This window comes from Callithrix jacchus, chromosome 12 (genome assembly GCF_049354715.1).
Source record: "Callithrix jacchus isolate 240 chromosome 12, calJac240_pri, whole genome shotgun sequence".
Classification (NCBI taxonomy): Eukaryota; Metazoa; Chordata; class Mammalia; order Primates; family Cebidae; genus Callithrix; species Callithrix jacchus.
Window position 1 is genome coordinate 86072565 of NC_133513.1, and position 24485 is coordinate 86097049.

At 43.8% G+C, this 24485-nt stretch overlaps 1 protein-coding gene and 1 long non-coding RNA gene across 6 annotated transcripts in view; one reads left to right on the forward strand and one right to left on the reverse strand.

Annotated features, from left to right (window-relative positions):
* Positions 1–11069, forward strand: part of LOC144578710 (uncharacterized) — a 249932-nt gene extending 238863 nt beyond the window's left edge. Inside the window, exon 3 of the long non-coding RNA XR_013525008.1 lies at positions 10988–11069. This is a non-coding gene — a long non-coding RNA (uncharacterized LOC144578710). The remainder of the gene's footprint in view (positions 1–10987) is intronic.
* MYOF (myoferlin) overlaps positions 1–24485 on the reverse strand; it is a 188578-nt gene that overhangs the window by 35417 nt on the left and 128676 nt on the right. For all 5 annotated transcript variants that reach the window (XM_002756412.7, XM_009009984.5, XM_078346062.1 and 2 more), the window contains 11 exons: positions 23265–23410; positions 20105–20278; positions 18755–18863; positions 16758–16835; positions 14012–14193; positions 13760–13918; positions 13546–13644; positions 12187–12348; positions 9665–9830; positions 5504–5580; positions 1849–1860 (listed from right to left, as the gene is read on the reverse strand). In XM_002756412.7, coding sequence (XP_002756458.3) covers positions 1849–1860; positions 5504–5580; positions 9665–9830; positions 12187–12348; positions 13546–13644; positions 13760–13918; positions 14012–14193; positions 16758–16835; positions 18755–18863; positions 20105–20278; positions 23265–23410 — 1364 coding nt within the window. The remainder of the gene's footprint in view (positions 1–1848; positions 1861–5503; positions 5581–9664; positions 9831–12186; positions 12349–13545; positions 13645–13759; positions 13919–14011; positions 14194–16757; positions 16836–18754; positions 18864–20104; positions 20279–23264; positions 23411–24485) is intronic.

A 24485-nucleotide genomic window follows, 5' to 3' on the forward strand; every position in this document is an offset into this window, starting at 1 on the left:
ACTAGCTCAGAATTGGAAAAACTGGTTTTAATTCAAGTTCCTTCCTTTATTTTATAAGCCATACCCTGTTACCAGCTGTACCGGCTTGGGCAAGTTGTTTAACATCTCTGAGCATCAATTTTCTTCATCCACTGAAGGGAATAATAACACAATGGACAAAGCATTCACATGCTGCCTTCATCTACCTGCCTCCATCTACCTCCAAAAGTTGTTCTGGAAATCGTATGGGGTCTTTAGGAGAAACAGCTTTGAAAATTATAAAATGTGAAATGAAAGGAGGGAGGCATCATGGTTCAGTTAGACCAGGGCTCCCGACCTATCCTAGGAGATTCTGATGCAATCAGCCTGGATGAGACCAGGGCATCCAGTATGCTTTCAGAAGTTCCCCAGGAAAGTCCAATGTGCACAATGTTGGGAATCTCTGGTTTTGATGGGTGGTTCTTGGTTGGGCAGAAGGACAGCATGTCAGAGTCACTGTGGAACACTGTCAAACTATAGAGGCCTCCCAATCAGATTTATAAGAATAGATTCTCATCAGACCCACCCATTGCTTATTTTAACCTGCCTTGGAAAGAGTAACATTGCCAAAAACAAACAAAACAGAAGGTCACCTGCAATAGAGCCTCTTATTCAGTCTTAGGGGAAAGGAAGAAGAGACAAGAAAAGCTTTATTTATTTATTTATTTTATTTATTTTTATTTTGAGACAGAGTCTTGGTCTGTCTCCTAGGCTGGAGTGCATTTGCTTGATATCTGCTTACTGCAACCTCTGACTTCTAAGTTCAAGCAGTTCTCCTGCCTCAGCCTCCTGAGCAGCTGGGACTACAGGTGCGGGCCACCATGCCCCAGTCCTTTTTGTATTTTTAGTAGAGACAGGGTTTCCCCATACTGACCAGGCTGGTCTCAAACTACAGACCTTGTGATCTGCCCGCCTCAGCTTCCCAAAGTGCTGGGATAACAGGCGTGAGTGTCCTTGAAAGGCTATTTCTTATTCATGTTATATGTTACATTTTATGCTTGTTTGTATATGTGTGTGTGTGTGTGTGTGTGTGTGAGAGAGAGAGAGAGAGAATGTGGGTGTGTTACACATACTTACACAGAATTACTTCCCCTTTATGGATCCAGCAACCTACCCCTGGATTTAGTTCTTTTTTTTAAATTTTGAGACAGAGTCTCACTGACTGCTGGAGTGCAGTGGCACAATCTCAGCCTGTTGCATTGCAACCTCCACCTCCCAGGTTCAAGTGATTTTTATGCCTCAGCCTCCCAAAAAGCTGGGATTACAAGCACCTACCACCACACCTGGAGAATTTTTGTATTTTCAGTAGACAGGGTTTCCCATGTTGACCAGGCTGATCCCAAACTCCTGGCCTCAAGTGATCTGCCAGCTTCAGCCTCCCAAAGTGCTGGGATTATAGGAGATAGCCACCATGCCTGGCCCCCCTAGATTTAGAAAAAAATTATTCCCACAAAAATTCTGGGCAGAGCCGGGCGTGGTGGCTCACACCTGTCATCCTAGTACTTTGGGAGGCCAAGGCAGGGGGATTGCCTGAGCTCAGGAGTTTGAGACCAGCCTGGTGAAACCCTGTCTCTACTAAAAATACAAAATATCAGCTGGGCATGGCGGCGTGCACCTGTAATCCCAGCTACTTAGGAAGCTGAGACAGGAGCATCGTGGAACCCAGGAGGCAGAGGTTGCGGTGAGCTGAGATCACGCCACAGCACTCCAGCCTGGGCAACAGCATGAGACTCCGTCTCAAAAATAAATAAATAAAAATAAAAAAATAATAAAAATTCTGGACAGAAAATATACAAATCTTAAATATAGCAAAATGTATACCATAGTTACCTTCTCTGTCAGCTGCTCGTGCACATGTTGGGTCAGGAAGAGGGCAAACCATGTTAACAGGTCACACAGATATGGAGACCCCAGGAACATGAGGTTTAAAAAGAAAGAAAGAAGGAAAAATTATTTTTTACGCACGCCTTATATTATCAACATTTTGATGGGTTATTTAAATTATTCTAAGTCAAGATGAGCCCACAACTGAACACCTCTTACTGGTTTCTTTTCTGAAAATATGCAAAAGGTTACACACAGTGTGACAATGAAAGCCTAGGAAGTAGCACCTTCCCTGCACTCCCCCAACCCCCTAACTCCCCCATCTCAAGTTTTCGATGGAGTCAGGTATTTCCCAGTCGGCTAGCACAGAGCTCACACGGGCAGGGGTTGTAGAGCTGCTCACCCTCCTGCCCCACACCTTTCATCCCATTTTAGTTCCTAAAATATATTCCCAAACTTGGTCAGTTCTCCTCCCCATGAAAAACTGTCCTGTCACAAGATATGTTTGACTGAAATGTCATTGTGCAGGTATCCCTGCCGCCATGCCTATGTTACAGCACCGAATAAATACTCATCCATCCCAACTGCTCGAATATGAGGATGTCAAGTTTTACCACTGGCCAAATCCTTTCATGTAATTTTTCTCATGGAGAACCCACCCGGATCTCAGGGCCCATCCAGGAGATGAGAGAATGAAGAAATGGGAAGGGAGGCTTGAGTGTGGTCCTGGTATCTGCTGGGGCATTAGCCAAGCTCGTTCTCAGGAGCGGCCTGAAGACATGCTACCTAGACCCCTTTCCGAGATCCTAACTTTATGTTCATTCCTAAAGGGCTCTTCCTCTGGCTGCCATGTGAGAGGGCCTTCTGTAGGTGCCCCTTGGTATTTTCCAGATTGATTTCTGTTCAGCATAAGGGAATTGCCAAGAGAAGCAGAGGGACAGACAGATGTATCAATTCTTTCTATTAGATTCATACCAAAGCAAGATTGAGGGTTAAATTATCACAGCTGAATTGAGATTTTTGAAGGGAGTGATTTTATTCCCAAGGTACTCTTACATTCTCAGTGGTTCCTGAAATCAGATTTTTAGAATCCATTTGTTCACAATTCAAACCATTTCAAGGAAAAGAACCGTTCATGATTTAAAAGGCATTATTTAAGACAAGTTGCTGATTTTAAGATTTAGCATTAGTATGGGAGAATTTATTTGTGCCTAGACGATCATTAGTTCATGTGGAAAGGTAATGGAAACAACTGATGTGACCTGCTTTATTATATCTAATAATAAACTTGCAATGAGAATCAAATCACTAAATGGCACAGATTCTTCTTTTAGGCTTAAAACAATCACATTTGTTTAAAGATCAGTTTTCACTCCAAAATCTAATAGAAAGAGTTGTAAGAAGGATTCGAGTCTTTAGGCTGAGGTCCCACAGTCCCAGGCAGCCTCATGCACTTGGTTATCATACATACATGCACTGTCGCTGGAGAAGCCATTTTGCTGAGTGCTGTTGACAAACTGCTTAAGCACTGGAATTGGAAGGTAATTGTTGAGATGGCCATGTAAGCATGTCCACGTTATCTGGCTAGCACTTGACCTATTTGCCCCCAAGACTTATTTCTTACTTTTCTTGTGACAGCACTCAGCCCATGTGTTGAGAATTCCCATGGACATCACGGAGTAATGCCATGAGTTTCTGGAGTGTGACACTGTCACTCAAAGACACAGCCGCCAGCCCCCAGCAATAGCACCGTTATTTTTGAGCCACTCCCTCTGTTTACCCAGACACAAAGCCTGAATTGAGGAAGTGGTAATACATGTGCATTACATGTACATTACATACACATGTAACACAGGACATCAGCAAGCCTGTCATTAGCTCTTTCAAAGCACAACTTTGTTCATTTGACTTTGTACAGATGTGAAATGTCTACTTTGATGAACTGGTGGACTCAGATCTTTGGAGGTTTCAACCAGCCTTCCTTTTCCTTTCTTTCTTTCTTTTTAAGGTGAAATCTTACTCTGTTGCCCAGGCTGGAGTACAGTGGTGCGATCTCAGCTCACTGCAACCTCCACCTCCCGGGTTCAAGTGATTCTCCTTGAATGACCCTGTCTGTCAGTGTATGAGACACCCAGGTTTTTCTATTCACTGTAGTTTTGAAGTGAAGAAATTGGTTGAAGTACTCAAGGCCCTATTTTAAAATTAAGTATTCCAGCCACTTCTACACAAAGGAAAGGGGGAAAAGTCTCAGCCCAGAAAAAAGAAAACAACCAAATATCTCCCTGTTTCTCTTGGCACTTGGGAGACTCACTGCAACCTCCACCTCCCGGGTTCAAGTGATTCTCCAGTGAGCCTCTGAGTAGCTGGGATACAGGTACATGCCACCACGCCTGGCTAATTTTTTGTATTTTTAGTAGAGACGGGGTTTCACTGTGTTAGCCAGGATGGTCTTGATCTCCTGACCTCATGATCTGCTCTCCTCAGCCTGCCACTTCTGTTCCTCAGTTGTACTTTGGGCTACTGAGTGTACTGAAGGCATGTGATAAGAATTCACTGACGATGAGAGATGGCAAAGCTGGAGGCAGATTATACAGCAAGACCTTCGACTATGTTTTTCTAGAGTAGTTATAAAAATCTACAGAAAAGATCTTAAGTATATTAACTTCTGCCAAGGGTACTGCTATCCTACTAGGGATATTTGGGGTGGTTTACAAAGTGATCAGAGAAGTTCTGGTATATGGGATGAGAAATTTGACATTGTCCTTTGTGACTGTGTAGGACTCCCAGAGAGTCGAATCAAACACGCTGCTGCACGGTGCTGGCTGTGGAGACTGGATTTTATACGGTCCAGTTGTTAGTGAGTTTAATGCAGTGAGAAGGAAGTAGATTTTTTTAAGGCACTGTTTATGGACATAACATATTAAAGTACAATCTTGTGCATTTTTGGGCTAGTTTGCACATTAAAACATGCTGTGAATATTCATCATAAATGCCAAGAGAAACGGGAGATATTTGGTGTTTCCTTTTTTCTGGGCTGAGACTTTCCCCCTTTCCTTCATGTAGAATTGGCTGGAATACTTAGTTTTAAAATAGGGCCTTGAGTATTTCAACCAATTTCTTCACTTCAAAACCACAGTAAATATAAAAACCTGGGTGTCCCATACACTGACAAACAGGGTCATTAGAAATTTATGGCACTTCCCGTAGGGGAAGAATCTGGCGTGTTGTATGTATCTCTGATCTGAAGATTGCAATGCTGGAAATGTGCTTCTGAGACTTTACTTTCCAGCAAAAAATCTTTCGCAGACTGTCCACACCCATGGTTCTCCCAGCCCACACATTAAAATCATTTGAGGAGATTTAAAAACATACTGATGTCTAGGTCCCTCTCCCTCTTGCGAGGTGAGGCCTAGGCATGGGTATTATTTTAAGTATCCTGGGTGGCTTAGTAGCGAGGGTTGAAGACTACTGGTCTACAAAATGTCACCATAACTGTTGATGAGCGCAAGATTTAGGCTCTTGTCTGTACTCAGTCCTCAATAAATGGATTGACTGATGATGATTATAATTGCAACAAATGGTTGTTTGACTGAATTTGCCAAATGCTTAGACATCTGGAAGATAAAACTGATAGCAGCCAATGATCAGCTCTAACGCCTACCTTAGAAGCCAGTAATGGTTTGGTGTCTTCCATTTCAATAACGACGTCCCGGCATGGTGGGGCAGACAGAAGGGAGGCTGCAAGACAAATAATTTCTTAATCTAAGATACTTAGAGAAATACAGTGGTGAATATTCTACTCCGAGTTCAAGTTTAACAGCCATAGGGTGGATGGTAGACTTTATTCCGGGATGAGGCTTAGGAAATAGAGAGGACAGCTCCTGAATGTAGACAATAACCCAACAATCCATCACTTTCCCCCAAATATAATATGGTTTTAAACATTTTCTAGGGGATTATAGGGTCCATCACTGTTTTGTTTTGGACAAGTAGTCCAGTGCCTATGTAGAAGGTGCTCAAAAAAGAATTGTGTTGGCTGAGCACAAGGGCTCACACCTGTAATTCCAGCACTTTGGGAGGCCAAGGTGGGTGGATCATGAGGTCAAGAGATCGAGAGCATACTGGCCAATGAGGTGAAACCCCATCCCTACTAAAAATACAAAATTAGCCAGGCGTGGTGGTGGGTGCCTGTAATCCCAGCTCCTCAGGAGGCTGAGGCAGGAGAATCAGTTGCAGTGAGAGAAGATCACATGAGGGACAAAGTGAGACTCGAAGGAAGGAAGGGAGGGAAGGAGGGAGGGAAAAGAAGGAAGGAAGGAAGGGAGGGAAAAGAAGGAAGGAAGGAAGAGAAAAGAAGGAAGGAAAGGAAAGGAAGGAAAGAAGGAAGCAAGGAGGGAAGGAAGGAAGGAGGGAGGGAGGGAAGGAAAAGAAGGGGGAGGGAGAGGGAGGGAGGGAGGAAAAATTGTGTCAATACATGTCTTTGGAGGGTGCAGGAGTAGTGATGGGGAACTGACATTTTTTTTACTTCAATAGCTTTTGGGGTGCAAGAGGTTTTTGGTTACATGGATGAATTATATAGTGGTGAATTTTGAGATTTTAGTGCACCTGTCACCTGAGCAGTGTACATTGTGCCTGATATGTAGTCTTTATCCCTCCCCCACTTCTAACTTCGGAGTCTCCAATGTCCATTACACCACTCTGTATGCCTTTGTGTTCCCATAGCTTAGCTCCTACTTAGAAGTGAGAACATACAGACAGCCTACATCTAAAGGAGGCTGCTTTTCTTGAAATTTATTCTTAAGACATAGAAAATAAGGAAGGGAAAAAAATGAGACACAGAAGGGAAAGGAGAGGTAGGGGCTGGGGGAGGGATAGCATTAGGAGAAATGCCTAATGTAGGTGATGGGTTGATGGGTGCAGCAAACCACCATGGCACGTGTATACCTATGTTACAAACCTGCACATTTTGTGCATGTATCTCAGAACTTAAAGTATAACTTAAAAAAAAAAAAAAAAAAGAAGGGAAAGGAAAGGAAAAGAAAAGCAGGGTAGATTATTGCATATTTCAGGTCTGAGGTTGCAGTGGCTTATTCAGCCCTTGTTCTCAACAGTGTATGCAAAGGGAGAAGACATGTGCCCTGACTTTATGTACAATTCCCAAAATATCTATGACTCAGGATTCGGGGGTTAGAGCATGCAGACAGGAGCAGCCCCTGGGCTTACTACATTTGATTCAGCTAAAGGCAGTACCAAAGCCTCACCCTGGGGCAGGGGTGGGAGGATGAGAGGTACATCTCCCATTTATTGAAGAGGCATCAGACAGGAAGACATTTAACAGGAGGCCAGAACCCAGATACAACAAACCCTGCCAAGCCACTAGAACTTTCTGTTTAACTCCCCCTGGCAATCGATTTATAAGAAATAAAGAAGGAGAGGCTAGAAACCTTTTTTTTTTTTTGAGGTGGAGTCTCACTCTGGAGTGCAGTGGTGCAATCTCGGCTCACTACAACCTCCACCTCCTGGGTTCAAATCATTCCCCCACCTCAGCCTCCTAAGTAGCTGCGAATATAGGCGTGTGCCACCACACCGAGCTAATTTTTATATTTTCAGTAGAGACAGAGTTTCACCATATGGGCCAGGCTGGTCTTGAACTCCTGACCTCGTGATCTGCCCACGATGCCGTCCCAAAGTGCTGGGGTTACAGGCATGAGCCATTGAGCCTGGCCTAGAAACCTTTTTTGGTATATACCATGTGCTGGGCATTGAGCTAAACACTTTACTTATATAATCTCATTCAATATCTCAGTAATCCTGTAGAATATGTGTCATTATCCCTATTTTAAAGATTTTAAAACAAACTGAAGCTAAGAGCAAGCAAGACACTTGCTTCAAGTGAAAGAATGAGTGGTAATGGGGAGTAAGTAACCTTAGGTTTGGCTGACTCCAAAGCTTGTGTTTTAACCCCACACAGAGCCTGGAGGAACCCGTAGGGGGATACTGAGGAGGAGGCGAGACTGACATTTCCTGAGCATCTGTGACACATCAGTCAGTCTGTGAGGTAGTTTTAGATCCATGTGGCACCTTTAGACCTTGGAAGCAGTGTCTATACTTCCAGGATAAGCTCCCCTGCAGATCCTGACAATCGCAACAGCACAGAACAAGACGGCCAAATGGGCAGGGACACATGAACACAACTGAATGCAAGTTCTTTCCTCTATGATCAGTTCTCCGCTTTACCCGCCTCATGGAAACAATGCCCAAGGGACAAGAGGAGAAAGTTATTCCCTGTGCCTCCAACATGAGGCCATCCAAGTACCCTCCTCAACTCTTATCATTTGTTTTATGAAAGAACCAGATTTTCCTTATCCGGGGCTCCTGGAAGCCTCGACCACACTCTGCGTTGATTACATAGATCACTAGCCAGGCCGAATCTGCTTTGGGCTCAGCCCACCCCTGAGCAATAGACACAAACAGGTCCACGGTCAGGGATTCTGGGGCCAGAGAAAGCGTGTAGCATTTGTACCCTCCGAATGCTTTCATGTGTTTGCATCAACAAACTTTCTCTCATGAAAGCAGTAAGAAAAAAGTGCCAGGAAAGTGGTTTCTCTCCATTTAGTAACCTCAAATGAAGCAATTCCTACAATTTCAATAATCCTTGTTGTTATCAAAAAGGCTGCTCTTTTAGGCACCATCAATTCAGCATAAAATGTTTTACATGGGACATTTCTTGACAAGCACGTGTAGAGATTTTTCCTCTTCTCTGAATCAGGGATCCAGGATGCTCAGTCAGACCTACGTAGCAGATGAGTTTCAGAGGCTCTGTAAAGTCAGTACCAACCCTTATGAAAGCATCAATAGAACCCGTTAGTGACACGGCTGCTTAAATAGAAGACATCTGCTTTAGTCTTGAAGCCACCAAGGATCAGCTGAATGAGGGTGTTCCAGGCCTCCCACGGGGTCTAATCTATGAGGCCAGGGGCCTGGGATCTCCTGCACCGATGTGAGGTAGCCCCCAGCCCCTAACACAGTCCCTAGCACATGGGAAGCTAAAAGCAGGTAGCTATTAAACAGGTAATTGCAAAATGCTGTGTCACTAGCTATTATTTATTATGGAAATCTAAAGTAAGCATTATGCCCTGCTTTATCATTTACTTATTAATTATATACACTAATGAGGTAGGACCGCAGATGGAAAGCAATCTGAAATAAAATCTCCTCCCCTCTCAATGTTCATGGGGTCAGGGAGCTTGCTGTTTTCCCCATCAAGATATTTATCACACTAGACTGCAACTGCACGTTTTCTTGTTTGCCTTCCCTGCTGGACTCTTGCCTTGTACGAGGGGAACATGGCTGTCTTGGTCCCCACTGTCCCCAGATATCTAGAGCAGCGCATGGCAGTCAACGAGCACTTCCTAACCATTCAGTGAAAGGTGGAAGAAATGACTTCATCCTCATCACTGATGTGGGAACAGCTCTCCCTGCTTTGCTACCCGCATGATAAAAGGTAAATAGGGAACATTCATGAGGCACTTAACATTTCCTCAAAAGAAGTCTTATTCACCCAGGAGCAGGACTTCAGAGAGGAATCCCTTGAGCATTCCACCCACCCCTAAAACTAGGCCAAGATTCCAGCCCAGCCCTGCCACTTACTAACAATACAACCTTGGGAAAGTGACATCACCCACTGCAACTCACACTGTTTGCTCATCTGTAAAATGTACGTAGATCACGAATCCAGGACTTACCTTGAGAGGGTTTGTAAAGATTAAATCAGAGCCATGCATGAAAAGCCCCCAGACTGACGCCCAGACTTGCATGTTACCTTTGAGCTGTGGGACAATATCCTGTTTCGCTGCATAAGGGTCGCAGCGAAAGCGGTCCAGGCGGTCGATGGTGCACTGGCCGACGACAGGCTTCCGCCCAAACTGCCTGTGGTCGATGACCTTGATCACCAGCGGGGGCATGTATAATTCCTCCTTGGGCAAGAACTGGGGTCACAAAGGTAGGTGTCATTTCTCTTTACAAGACCAGACAAGGGCAGCTTTGAGAAAAATTTCCCCAGTGGACCAATCCAAATTCTCTTTGCCACATGGCCCAGAGGACTCACAATAAATCATTCAGTTACTTATGTGCTGGGCAAGGAGCTCAATGCTTAAGAGCACGGGCTGTCAGCCAGACTGCCTGGGGTCAAATCCTGGTGCTGCCACCATCAACTGCTGGGCTAACCCTTCCATGCCCCCATTATTTCATGAGTAATAGTAAAACTGTTGAATTACTATATGTGAAGAGTATTTAGAATAGTACCTGGCCCACGCTGTGTCCTGTAAATGTGGAATCACCGACCCCGTACTGTTTGTCACTGCCCTGTACTCTTTGCTCTGCTCTGCTTCCTGGGAGGGGACATGCGCAAGGCTAAGAAGCCCAGAGCTTTGGTGATGAGCAGACTTCAGAAACAGTCAAGACAAAACTGAACCCTAAGAGAAATAACTGTGGCTAAGAGTCTTTCCGCCCTGGAAATTCAGAGCAAAAATCAACTGCTGCTTTTTCCTGGACTCCCCTGGCTCCCTCTCATGGAATTTGGTGGCTTCGATGAGGATGCCTGATTGGGGAATCATGGGCTGACCTGGGGCCCCACTTGATATGTGCTTCAGGTGAATTTCTGTCTCTGGCCTGACACAGGAATAGAAGCTGGGATTATCTGAGTGGTTTTTTTCATCTCTGCTGACCAAGGCTAGATTCTAGACTAGAACTTGGAAGGGGAGGGAGGTGTGGGGAGTGGGCAAGGACAGGTGGAGTGGCCCGGGGGCAACCACTTTGGGACCCTGGCTGGGAGCATCCCAGTGGCTTGCCATCTGTTGCATGACAGGGAGGAGAGCACGGGCTTTGGGGCAGGAGGGACCTCTGTGCAAATGCTGGCCACTCGCTAGCGATGTCCCCTTGTGTACATTAGTTACCTCTTGGTTTTCCCCAAAGTGGGTATAAGAGGGGTGAAGATGTTTACCCCGCAGGATTAAAGACTAGGTGTACCAAGTAAGCATGCATCTAGCACTGCATAATAGCTGTCACTGTAGTTGGGACACAATCACTGTGGTATAGAAGGCGTGGCCTAACACTATGACACTGATAAACCATTTTCCCTCCTTAGGCCTAAGATTTCTCCTCCGTAAAATAAGAGATTGAAGCACGTGACCCTGGAGTTCAAGTGCACTGTATTGGAGACATCAAGGTCAGGAAAATGTCTTTATTTCATCTATTTATACAATAGAGTAAAAACGGAAGTTTTGTTTTGTTGTTTTTGTTTGGTAAAAGTTAAGAAATTAACTGCTTTAGGCTGGGCATGGTGGCTCATGCCTATAATCCCAGCACTTTGGGAGGCTGAAGCAGGTGGATCACCTGAGGTCAGGAGTTCGAGACCAGTCTGGCCAACATGGAGAAACCTGGTCTCTACTAAAAATATAAAATTAGCTGGGTTTTTTTTTTTGTATCGGCGCAAAAAATACCCTGGCTAATTTTATATTTTAGTAAAGATGGGTATGGTGGCGCATCCCTGTAATCCCAGCTATTCGGGAGGCTGAGACAGGAAAATCACTTGAACGCAGGAGGCGGAGGTTGCAGTGAGCCAAGATCACACCACTGCCCTCCAGCCTGGGCAACAAGAGTGAAACTCTGTCTCAAAAAATAAAAATTTAAAATTTGTTTAAAAAAGGAAAGAAATGAACTGCTTTAAAAACAGAAAGTCTGGGTGACCTCTTCTCGCCCCAGGTATTACAGGGTCTGTGATGGAGGGCTGGGAACTCACATCTTTACCAATCAGAGGGTAGCCTCGATGGAGCACAGAAGGTGCCATCCCAGGGGCACCTAGAGGTGGGGCACAGTTAGGGGCTACCAGGGGCATGGCCCCATCACCCCGTATACCTTCCCTCACAGCTGCCCCTTCCCCAGACAGCTCGTCCTCATCTGGAGGATTCTGGTCCATGCACATCTGTAGGAGGTATATCTGGTCCACGCATGAGTGGGGGTTAACATTCTGCCCCCATGGGGTTGACCAAGAGCCTGTAATAGATACCTGAATAGATGGAAAGTTTACTGGAGAAATAAGTAAGTATTGCTCACAGATATTTCTGTGCCACTGGAGTTGTTTTGATGCTTTAAGAAATCATCACTACAGTTTGAGAATTTCAGGGGAAAAAGTCGTTGGCAAGCGGAATATAAGGCAGGGTTTTTCTATTTGTCAGATTTTGGAAATAAACTGTGCGTCTGAGCGTGTGCATGTGCGTGTGCGTGTGCGGCATATACATTCATATTTCAGCACACATGGGTGATTACAGAGAATCAATACTGTACCACTTTCATGAAGAGAACAGAACTTGGAAAGTTGGGTGTCTTCTTAAGGTTTTTGATGACCACCGATTCTACCCTTTCTCCTCCACACTCCACGACAAGGCTGGGGGATGTGATAGAAGCCATCTGGAAGTTTTTCATATTTCTTAAGCCCCAGGCTAGAATCTAAGAAAACAATTTAAAGAGAAGGGAAGGTAACCCAGCACTTTAAAAATAATGTTCAAAATTACTGGCAAAGGCTTTAAGATTAATTTAAACATTATCCTAGTAAGCTTGTAGGTCATGCAAAGGAAGTGGTTTTTGTCCCTTTCCTTCTCCTTCCTGAACCCCTAAGGAAGCAATGCAGTTAGGAGTGAAGGAATCAAATCCTGGCTGTGCCGTCTAATAGCTGTGTCAATGCTGACAAGGTAACTAACCTCTCTATGTCTCATCTACAAACAAGACTGATCGTATTATCTATCATAGGGTTATTCTGATAATCACCTGTAAACTTGTTTTTTGCTTTTTTGAGACAGAGTCTCGCTCTGTTGTCCAGGCAGGGGCAGCACAAACTAGGCTCACTGAAACTTCTACCCCAAGTTCAAGCAGTTCTCGTGTCTCAGCCTCCCAAGTAGCTGGGATTAGAGGCACGTGCCACCACACCAGGCTAAATTTTGTATTTTTAGTAGAGATGGAGTTTCACCATTTTGGCCAGGCTGGTCTCAAACCCCTGACTTCTAGTGATCTGCCTGCCTTGGCCTCCCAAAGTGCTGGAATTCCAGGCATGAGCCACCACGCCCAGCCCACCAATAAACTTAACAAGATGTCTGACATGCAGGCATTTCAGAGTGATGGCCTCAGCCTTTGAGAACTCTTAGCAAGACAGCCAGAGAAGGGAAACCTTGGAGTGTTAACAGCTGCTTGACTGGACAGAGGGAAGTCTTGGGAGTAGGCCAAACACTGTCTATCGAGCCACCTGGTTGGGGCCATCAGCATGTAGCTGACATGTCAACATTGCCCACGGCTCCCATCCAACTTCCATCTCTGCCTCCCTGCCAAGTCCCTATCTCTGGGCATATAAAGAATCATTCCCTTCTGGTCTGTCTTCCCTCTCCCAGTTCTCAGTTGATCTGGAAAAGCCAGAAACCTGCTGGCTCCCAGTAAATGAGGAGTTTAGATGCTCTCAGGAATGCTAGAATTGACCTTTCCTTGTTGCTTCAACAAGCCTTCTACTCCCATGAATATCTCCAGTTTTTGGACAAGTTGTAAAGGAAGTTGGACATAGCAAGAAAATACGCAGCAGGATTCTATTTTCTACACAAAGATTCCTGCTCTGCAGTCACAGCTGTTTGATTTGATGAGTAACATGTGGGGGCAGCATACCTCAATGGCAGTGAGCTGGACCACAGGCCTGATCCCCTGGGGGACCATGTACAGATTTGGTGCCCTTTGAGGGGGAAGAATGGGAAGGTTGGAGCCATCCTGTGAAACAAACATGGATATGTCAATACCTCCCTTCAGTTCAAGCAAACAGTGCCTAGAATTAACACATTTTAAGCAGCTGACAGAATATATGAGGACAAACACAGCAATGTACCCTGTCCCTCAGAATCAGCTCTGCAGTGACAAGAACATCTCCACAGGCTTTGTCTCCATTCATTACTGGGTGCCAGAGAAGTTTGGGTGCGATGTCCATTTCTGAGTTCAGTTTCACCAGAGGAGAGAAGATGCTTCGTCCTAAAAATTCATCTTTGCCCTAGGGAAACAAAGGAATCCTTAAATTCCCCAACAATGATCCCTTCAAATCTCCATCGTCCCCAAGGTATCTTAGAAATTCTAAATGACCTACCACTTGGTCACTGTCAAAAAGTTCCATGATCACTTTGGGTGGATTCTGTAGAATTGTCTGAGGTTCCCCATAGATTTCAACTTCATCGAATATAATTGTTTGGTCCCACGTGGGATTCAGGGTTGAACGGATGATCTCAGTGGTTTTGCTCCGATGTAGGAAAGAGACATGAGCATACGGATCTAAAACAGAAAGCGAGAATAACAATGGGGCCATGGCTAGAATTTAACTCCTTAGGACCACTCACTGCAACCACATTCTTTCCTTCTGAATATAATGACCATGGGCTCTCACCATCCTCCTGGAGAGAGGATTTCTAGGGAGCAGAGAGCTCCCCATGGAAGGTTCTGGTACTGCAGCAGAGACACCTGAAGCGAGACCCCGACATGTACTGAGAGGTATTTCTTTGGAGTATGTCCTCACCAAGAATAATTGGGCCCATGGTTTTTCTCTGCAAGAGCACTGCAATCATGGTTAAGGGAAGGCTCTGCAGTCAGATACAACCCAGGTTCAACACCCACCCTTCACCCCTGCTGCATAACTTTGAGGGGAAAATAATCTTCCTAAACCTTGGTTCCCTCCTCCATGCATGAAAGTAATATCTGCTTTAGGGCCGGGAGTGGTGGCTCACGCCTGTAATCCCAGCACTTTGGGAGGCTGAGGCGGGTGGATCACGAGGTCAAGAGATCGAGACCATCCTAGTCAACATGGTGAAACCCCGTCTCTACTAAAAATACAAAAAAAAAATTTAGCTGGGCACGGTGGTGCGTGCCTGTAATCCAAGCTACTCAGGAGGCTGAGGCAGGAGAATTGCCTGAACCCAGGAGGCGGAGGTTGCAGTGAGCCAAGATCGCGCCATTGCACTCCAGCCTAGTAACGAGGGCGAAACTCTGTCTCAAAAAAAAAAAAAAAAGTAAGTAATATCTGCCTCACAGTGTTGAGGATAAAATGACATAAGGAATGTTAGCTACTTAGGATAGAGCCTGTACTATAGGGAGTATCTGATAAATGCTAGTTTTTATTATAGTTGTTTCTAATGTTGATGGTAACCCATTCATTCAGCAAGTATTTATTGAGTGCCAGTTCTCAAGAGTACAAGAGGAACAGGAAAAGCTCAGATGCTCATAGAGTTTACAGTCTGTGAAAGCAGAAAACGTTGACTCACTAGACTTAAGAATGGAGAGAAAGCAGCTGGGCGCGGTGGCTCACGCCTGCAATCCCAGCACTCTGGGAGGCCAAGGTGGGTGGATCACCTGAGGTCAGGAATTCAAGACCAGCTAGACCAACATGGTGAAACCCCATCTCTACTAAAAATACAAAATCAGCAGGGTGTGGTGGTGCATGCCTGTAATCCCAGCTACTTGGGAGGCTGAGGCAGAATTGCTTGAACTTGGAAGGCAGAGGTTGCGGTGAGCCAAGATGGCACAATTGTACTGCCTGGCCAACAAAAGCAAAACTCCTTCTCAATAACAAACAAGTAAAATAAAATAAAGAATGGAGAGAAAGCAATGTTGTGTATGGAGAAATAATCTATGTTCTCCTCCATGCTAAATAATTTCATCAAACCTTTTTGCAGTTGCCTGGGGGCTGACCTATCTGAAAAATAACACAGTATCTAGCCTGAAACTCTTGTATAAGCTAAAAGTGCTTGGTTTCTAGAAGTGGAGCCATCATATAAACCCTTTGCTTTTGTTCTGACGATAATTCTTCTATCTCAAACTGCAAGGAATGTGCTTAAAGTTTTATGAAGCTTTAGTCACGAATTTTGGAAACTTTTTTTTGACTCTCAGTGATAGAGTGCCCCCTGGTGGAAAATATTTGAAAATGTCTTCAAAGACCACATTGGAGATGTATATTGTATATCTTAAATCTGGTTAAATTTGTATGAAAAGGAAACCATCCACAAATATTGGTAAATATTAGTGCTTGAAACATGCTTCAAAATTCATGTGAGCACATGAGAGTCAGGCAAATGCTTTAACGCGTTTCCCGGTTGGAATAAAAAAGTGCAGTTCAGGGCAAACGGGAAATGGGGTTAAAAGTTGTTTCCATAGAAAGCCCAGGGAAGCTCTGCTGGGCTTTAAGTCCTGAAGTGGAATGCTCCCCAGATAGCCTGAACTATCCATGGTTCAGCAGCAAGGACTCAAATCCCCAGGCAGGCATATTCTCCCCTCCTCCTCACTCCCTTGCCAATAGCCTTCCTCTCAGAACAAGTCCAAAGCAACAGAAGCAGCTAGGGTGTCAGTGCAAGAGACGACAGAGCCTCACAGTATTGGGTATCTGGAGAGCAGGCAGAGGAGGAGGTTAAAATGAACTCGAAACTGCTCAAAGCCTGGTGCTGTAGGCAGACGGGCAAACTTGTCATCTTTTTGATACCTTGAGAGAGCCTACAGAAAAACGTAAAGGATCTAAACTTCCCAATCAACCCAAGGGTCCAGGGATGAAAACACAGCCATGTATATAAATAGAGATGAGAACTCACTTTCTCGGTGCTTCTTATTATTTAATCAGTTAATATCTATTAGTACCAAAGGATATTCTGTGTATCACTAGCACCCAGCAATGGTGCCTAAAGGATTCAGTGATGATTATTCTAAGGATTGAGCAAGTTTGCTTCCAGCTCGCAACAATAATCTCCATATGAAAAGGGTTTTTGTTAGAAAGGACAGAAGGCATTCACTTGACACATAGAAGCAAAATAGCATGCTATAGAATTATGTGCAGCATGAAGATTTTTTTCCTTTACCTGAAAAGCTATCCTTGTCTAAAGCCAGGAGGTTTCTGGCTTGATAGACATAGCAGCGCAGATGGTAGATGTAAACTCCTAAAAAACAAAATGACGATTACTTATGAGAAATGTAACAAAAAACATAACAAAACAAACAAACAAACAAGAAATGTAACACCGTAAACTGCGATTTTACTGGAATATTTGGGAAAAAAATACATGTTTCTGATAAATGGGCCACCTTAATCTATTATAGTTCCCCACAGTGAAGAGCACATAGAATAGTGATGATGTGTCCTCACAAAGTGTTCAATGAGCTGAGATCACGCCACTGCATTCCAGCCTGGGCAACAGAGTGAGACTTGGTCTTAAAATACACATATGTATTCTTTTTAAAAAATACTTAGTAAGCTCAGTGAAAAGTGTGTCAATCAGGAAAACATTACCTCTGTTATAAACTAACTGAATGTAGGGTGCTGCTTGTCATCACAGACCTTTAAAATGAAACTGGGTCTCCAGCAGTTATAGCAATAGGGCTTTCTATACTACTTCAGCACCAGATCTGGGAAACAATTATCTTCTCAAAGTTTCTACATACTCCTTCTTTTATTATTATATTGTCTTTGTCTCTCTTCCTCTGACATTCTCTGACACACTGTTTCTCTGTCTCTCTCTCTCTGACACATTCTCTCTCTCTCTGTCTCTGACACTCTCTCTGTCTCTCTCTCTCTCTCTCTGACACTGACACTCTGTCTCTCTCTCTGACACTCTGTCTCTCTCTGGCACTCTCTCTCTCTCTCTGACTCTCTCTCTCTCTGTCTCTCTCTGTCCCTGACACTCTCTCTGTCTCTCTGACACTCTGTCTCTCTCTCTGACACTCTGTCTCTCTCTCTGACACTCTGTCTCTCTCTGGCACTCTCTCTCTCTCTCTGTCTCTCTCTGTCCCTGATACTCTGTCTCTCTGACACTCTGTCTCTCTCTCTGACACTCTGTGTGTCTCTCTGATACTCCGTCTGTCTCTGACACTCTCTCTGTCTCTCTCTCTCTCTCTGACACTCTCTCTCTCTCTGTCTGACACTGTCGCTCTCTCTCTGTGAAATTGCAGAGCTTTATGAATCCATGCACAGATTCTGGGAGCTCTACTATCTGAGTTCAAATCTTGTCTCTAGTGCTTACAAGCCATAAGACTTTGGGCAAGTTATTTAATCTTCCTGTACCTTGGTTCTGTCTTCTGTAAAATGGGGACAATACTAGTACCTACCTTATAGGGTTGTTAGGAGGACTAACCAAGTTATAAATGTATAGCTCCTAGCCCATGCTAAGAGCTAAGACCTACATAAGTGTTTGCTAATATTATTGTAGAGTAGGTCTGTCTCAGCCCCCAAATCCTGAAGGTTATTATTGAAACCAACTTTTATATTTTTTGTGCCTTTTTCCCTAGTTAGAATTTCAATTTTGGAGGCATACTAGATAGAGTAAACACATCTTAGATAGACTGTTAAAATCAGTGATGTCAAATCATGCTTCACCTTAAATATGATATGTTTTCAACTGTATTTTTAAAAACCCCTTTCATCAAGCATGAAAATGAAAGTCATGTTTGCATGAAGAGTTTTTTAAAATAATATTTGGTGATTTGAAGAGTTTCCTTGAGATAAAAGTTACAGAAGCGGAATTCACAAAGTCATGTTTAAAATTCACTGTTGGCCAGGTGTAGTGGCTCACACCTGTAATCCCAGCATTTTGGGAGGCTGAGGTGGGTGGATCACCAGAGGTCAGGAGGTCAAGACCAGCCTGGCTAATATGGCGAAACCCTGTCCCTACTAAAAATACAAAAAATTAGCCAGGGGCATGGTGACGCGCACCTGTGGTCCCAGCTCCTCAGGAGGCTGAGACAGGAGAATTGCTTGAACCTGGGAGGTGGCAGTGAGCCGAGATCATGCCGTTGTATTCCAGCCTGGATGACAGAGCGAGACTCCATCTCAAATAAAAATGAATAAATAAATAAAACTCACTGTCAAAATTGCAGGAAACAATGGGAGTGTTTGCTCCGAACACAGTGGTGGCGCTGTGCTTCTGCTTCTCCACAGTCTTCTCATCCCCATCTTCCGTAGTGTCTGCCCCCTAAAGTCGATTAACACAGTCAGTTAGCAGAGGAGTCAGGAAACACTGCTAAAAGCAAACCAACCAACCCGGAGGCAAGAATCCCAAACAAATGGAATTCTAGCTTTGTAAAAATGCTATCATCCAAACACCCCCTTTTTTTCTTAAGAGGAGTAAGTCCCAGGATAGCAAGTGACTTCCCTGAAGTCGCTTAGCTGGAAAGCAGCCAAGCAGGAAGTGGGAGCCAGCCCTCCTGCCTCCAGTCCAAGTTTGCCAAACCCTGATGAAAGAAAGGGAAAAAAGAAAAAATGTAGAGGATCAACAGGGAGTAAAAGGATGGGATAAGGAAGAGAAAGAGCAGCAGCAGCAGGAGAATGCAGTGGGGTCAGAGTGCAGAAATACAAAAATAGGCTGTTGGGGCACGGCTCCTGACCACTCTATTGTTTTATTTTATATTTTATTTTATTTTTGAGATGGAGTCTCGCTCTGTCACCCCAGGATGGAGCGCAGTGGCATGATCTCAGCTCAATGCAACTTCCAACTCCTGGGTTCAAGCAATTCTCTCTCTCAGCCTCTCGAGTAGCTGGGATTACAGGCACCTGCTACCACGCCTGGCTAATTTTTATATTTTTATTAGAGACGGAGTTTCACTATCTTGGCCAGGCTGGTCTTGAACTCCTAACCTCATAATTCACCTGCCTCAGCCTCCCAAGGTGTTGGGATTACAGGCGTGAGCCACCGCGCCCAGCCCCCTATTGTTTTAGATCACCCACTGCCATTCTCCTATCCCTTCCTTCCACCTGCCTGCTTTTCCCCCCTGACTTCTTTCTGTGCTTCTGTATGAATTGCTCTCTACTTTTGTGAGCTAGCCTTCTGATTTCCTCCCCCTCACATCTGTATATTTAACTTTTTTGGTTTGTTGAATAGTTGCAGTTTCTAAGATACGATTTAAGGAATGTGTGCCAGGGATGTGAATAGATGTTACCTGAAACAAGGTCCTGGAACAGATACGTGTGGAAAATGCCAGGTGAAGCAGGCATGTCGGCAGGAGTATTTCTTAGGACACTCCTGTGTTCATGGTCTATTCATTCTACAGGGGTACTGAGTACCCAGGATGTGTGGTTTTCCCTCAACCTGTTAATGTTTGCCATCTTATGGTACTGGAATTACAGGCATTTCTGTGGAGTTGGCAGTGCTATATCTAACACTCACATATTTTCTCTACACCAATACGATCTGTGCTTTGGCAACCTAGTACTTACAAGGGCACCTTCAAGTTTAAAGATGGCAGCTGCACCATGTGTTTCTGAAGGAGCCATTTTTCTCCTCCAGCGTCTGCGGCGAAAGGTATCTGAACTTCGTTGCTTCCAGTGAAATTTCCAGCCAATTAAAGAAGCGTATTCCCAACCTTCTTGGTCTTCCAATTCCTCCATGGCCTAAAACAGTAGTAAAAATGTTAATGATGATGACAATGATGATGATGATGATATTCCTTATATTGATAAAACAGGTCATTTGATCAGTCAACAGATACATAGTATTCAAAATCAACTCTCTGCCAAGTACTGAGCTAGAGCCAGGAATACGGAAAAGAAAAAAACAGACAGGATCTGTGCCTTGCAGAGCCGATGGACTGTGGGAGTGCAGAGAGATAAGCAGGCAATTACAGCTCCATGGTGGGCCTACCCTCACCAGGTACACCGAGTCATTCAGACTCGGGGTGGGTGAAGCAAGTGGACTCTTTCTCAAACTGCTTTCTGTTTTCTCACTTCATTAGTATATAAAAATGTTGCTAGTGTGATATAGTTTGTAAAACATTGGTATCTCCACTTTACATAGGTAGGGAAAAAAATCAAATGCCCCCAGCAAGGTTTAAATGCTTTGCCTGAGCTAATAGCTGCCATAACTAATAATTAAGTGATAGGTCAGAATATATTATTTCTGTAATAGCTAATAACAAATTTGTTTGCTACTTTTCAGCTTAAAAACTATTGATACACAAGTGGTATCAGTTTTCAATGTTATATTCTATTCATTCAACAAACCTGAGTGCCTACTCTGTGACAGGGATCATTGCTAGGGGTGAGGACACAGTGAGGGAAAGATAGGGTCTTTGCCTTCATGTAGCTGACATTTTCATGGCAGAAATCTTATTTAACTATCTTAGAAGTATGACTGGATTTAATAAAGTAAAATATTATGGAATAATATTTACGATCTGAGAAATAAGAGCTCCATGTGGGTAATTACTGTCGTTGGGCCTATTTATTTCACTTTGAATAAATGTAAAATGCAGGTTAAGCATAATCTTGTACCTGACCCTCTAGTAATATTAATAGTAGCAGTGAAAGATTTCACATAGGCCAGAGTAAGGCAGGTTAGGAAACATGATAAAAGTCTCAGCAATAGTAGAGCTGGGCCATAGCCGGAGCCTTCCAACTGGTGGCTCAGCATTCTTTCCACTTCAACTTGGTGCTCTCATGTGGAAGGAGAGGGTTCCAGCACCTCTAGAAATTTCTTACCTCATCAGAATGGGATAATTAAACAATAAAAATGCATTCATTAAACTAAAGAGCTTCTGCACAGCAAAAGAAACTATCATCAGAGTGAACAGGCAACCTACAGAATGGGAGAAAAGTTTTGCAATCTATTCATCTGGCAAAGGTCTAATATCCAGAATCTACAAGGAACTTAAGGAAATTTACAAGAAAAAAAATAACCTCATTAAAAAGTGGGTAAATGACATGAACAGATAATTCTCAAAAGACATTTATGCGGCCAAGAAACATATGAAAAAAAGCTCAACATCACTGATCATTAGAGAAATGCAAATAAAAACCACAATGAGATACCATCTCACACCAGTTAGAATAGACATGATTAAAAAGTCAAGAAACAACAGATACTGGCGAGACTGTGGAGAAACAGGAACACTTTTACACTGTTGGTGCAAGTGTAAATTAGCTCAACATTGTGGAAGACAGTGTGGTGATTCCTTAAAGACTGGAACCAGAAATGCCATTTGACCCAGCAATCCCATTACTGGGTATATACCCAGAGGAAGATAAATCATTCTATTATAAAGAAGCATGCATGCATATTTTCACTGCAGCACTATTCGCAATAGCAAAGACATGGAATCAATCCAAATGCCCATCAATAATAGACTGGATAAAGAAAATGTGCTGCATACACACTATGGACTACTATACAGTCATAAAAAGGAATGAGATTGTGTCCTTTGCAGGTACATGGATGGAGCTGGAGGCCATCATCCTCAGCAAACTAACATGGAAACATAAAACCAAATACCACATGTTCTCACTTACAGGTGGGAGCTGAACAATGAGAACACATGGACACAGGGAGGGAAATAACACACTGGGGCCAGGGAGTGGAGGGAGGGAGAGCATTGGGATAAACAGCTAATCGATGCTGGGTTTAATACCTAAGTGATGGGTTGATAGGAGCAGCAAACCACCATGGGACACGTTTACCTATGGAACAAACCTGCACATCCTGCACATATATCTTGGAACTTAAAATTAAATTGTAAAAAAAGACTCATTCATTAGCTAATTTATTTGACTAGATTATTTACTGGGAGTTAGCACATTTCTGAGTTAGCAAGGAGGATACAAAGATGACTATGGCTCCATTTTTGCTTCCAGAAGCTCACCATCTAATAAAATTAATGTCATAGCACCTACTGGAGTTATGCATTCTGTGGAACAGAGAGAGTTCCTGGTGTTCCTATTCCAGCACCAGCTTTGCCACTTACTAGGTACTTGGCCTAGAGCAAGTCTATTTAAACTCTGTGAGCATTATCTGTAAAATGGGCATAAAATCCAAACTTTAGAGACTATAGGTGATGCCTATTCAGTACCCAGCCTTATAGAAAGCCACTTCTATACATGCCACCTACTATGAGTGTTGTTGTTCTACCAAATTTATTGTTATTCCATTTAAAGCTTATAATACCCTAATTAGAAGGTATAGATATTATTCCAATTTTGCAGGTAAGAAAGAAAGGGAAGTCAGGATTTGAATCTTCACACATCTTGTTCCAAGTTCTAAGCTACTGCTGCTACTATATTATGCTGCCAAAATAATTCCCATTTCTTTTAACACCTCTGTAGCAGTTCTCAACATTTATCCTGCCTCAGAATCACCAGGATGGTTTGCTGAACTACAGATGGCTGGGCCCAGCCGCAGGATTTCTAAATCAGTAGGGTTGGGATGGGACAGTTCTAACAAATTCCCAGGTGATGGTGATATTGCCAGCTGTGGCGGGCTCACTTTGAGAACCTCGAGTGCCGTCTAAGGGATTTGCAAACAGTTTTTGCAGAAATGCCTAGTTAGCTGGGACTTTGTGGTCAAGAGGGCAGAGCTCCCAGTCCAGCTCTCTTCCCTGACTCTTACCTTCGCGGTGCTTGAAGCCGTCTGTGTTAAATCTTTCCTGCGTTTTCGGACCAGCCTTCGCCGTCTATGAGTATGGTACATTTTCTCTGCTGCAACCCAGGATTTGGGCTTATGATCAGGAGGAATGGTGATTCCATATTCCCAGCCTGGAACAGAGTTTGTGAATGGTTACCCAAAAGAGATGCACTTGTCAGATCACCAAATAAAGCTCTAGGCAACATTCAGTCACTCCCCCAGCCCCCAGATGCTCTCTACTATCCTGACTGAATGCGTGGCTCTTTTCATTTTGCTGGGATGTTCAGCCAAACTGAATACAGCCTCGTTCCCACTGAGTTCCTCAAAATACTTCCTTGGTGGCCATGGGGTTCTCATCCATTTTTATGCTTCTGGTCATTCATGGTAATTGAATGCACTTAAGAATAAAGCCCAATTCAAGAGGCAGGAGAAACCACAGGGGAGGGTGTGGGCTGTGTGGGTGCACAGCCTGGGTTCAAATCTCAGCATCACCACATGTTGGCTGTTAACTAAATAAGTTTCCTGCAAGTTGGTAAACCTGCCTATGGCCCAGTTTCTCCACTGTAAAGATAAAACACACCTTTTTTTTTTTATAGGGTTACAGTATTTTAACATTATCAAAATAACATATGCAAAGCATGAGGGCCATACTTAGCACACTGTTATTGCCCAATCAATGCTCATGATTATTCTAAGATCTGATGTGTGCATCGAGATCAGCAAGGAACTTATAATCCATGTCTTCTGGGTCAATGTCAGTTCTATGCCCCATGCATAGAGAAAGAAATGAATCAGGTTTTCTATTTTGATAATTCCAAATAATTTTAATTAAGTGAGAAAAAGACAAACACCAGAAGTTGTATCAATAATCTGCATTATTGGTGCATACGATGACTTTAAGGGCAGCTTACAGCTTTCTCTTCTGAGGTAGGGGGTGCCTGAATGTGATGTTCCCAGGGAGATTATGGGGTATGGTTAGAATAGAGAAAACCTTGACTGCAGCTCCCTCCCAAATTCTCATCATGGATCCCCAAGCATCTCAAAATCCAACCAGTTGGCCCCCATCACCTGATGTTTTTCACTCTTTTTTTTTTTGGAGACAAAATCTCACTCTGTTGCCCAGGCTGGAGTGCAGTGGCATGATCTCAGCTCACTGCAACCTCTGCTTCCCTGATTCAAGCGATCCTCCTGCCTCAGCCTCCTGAG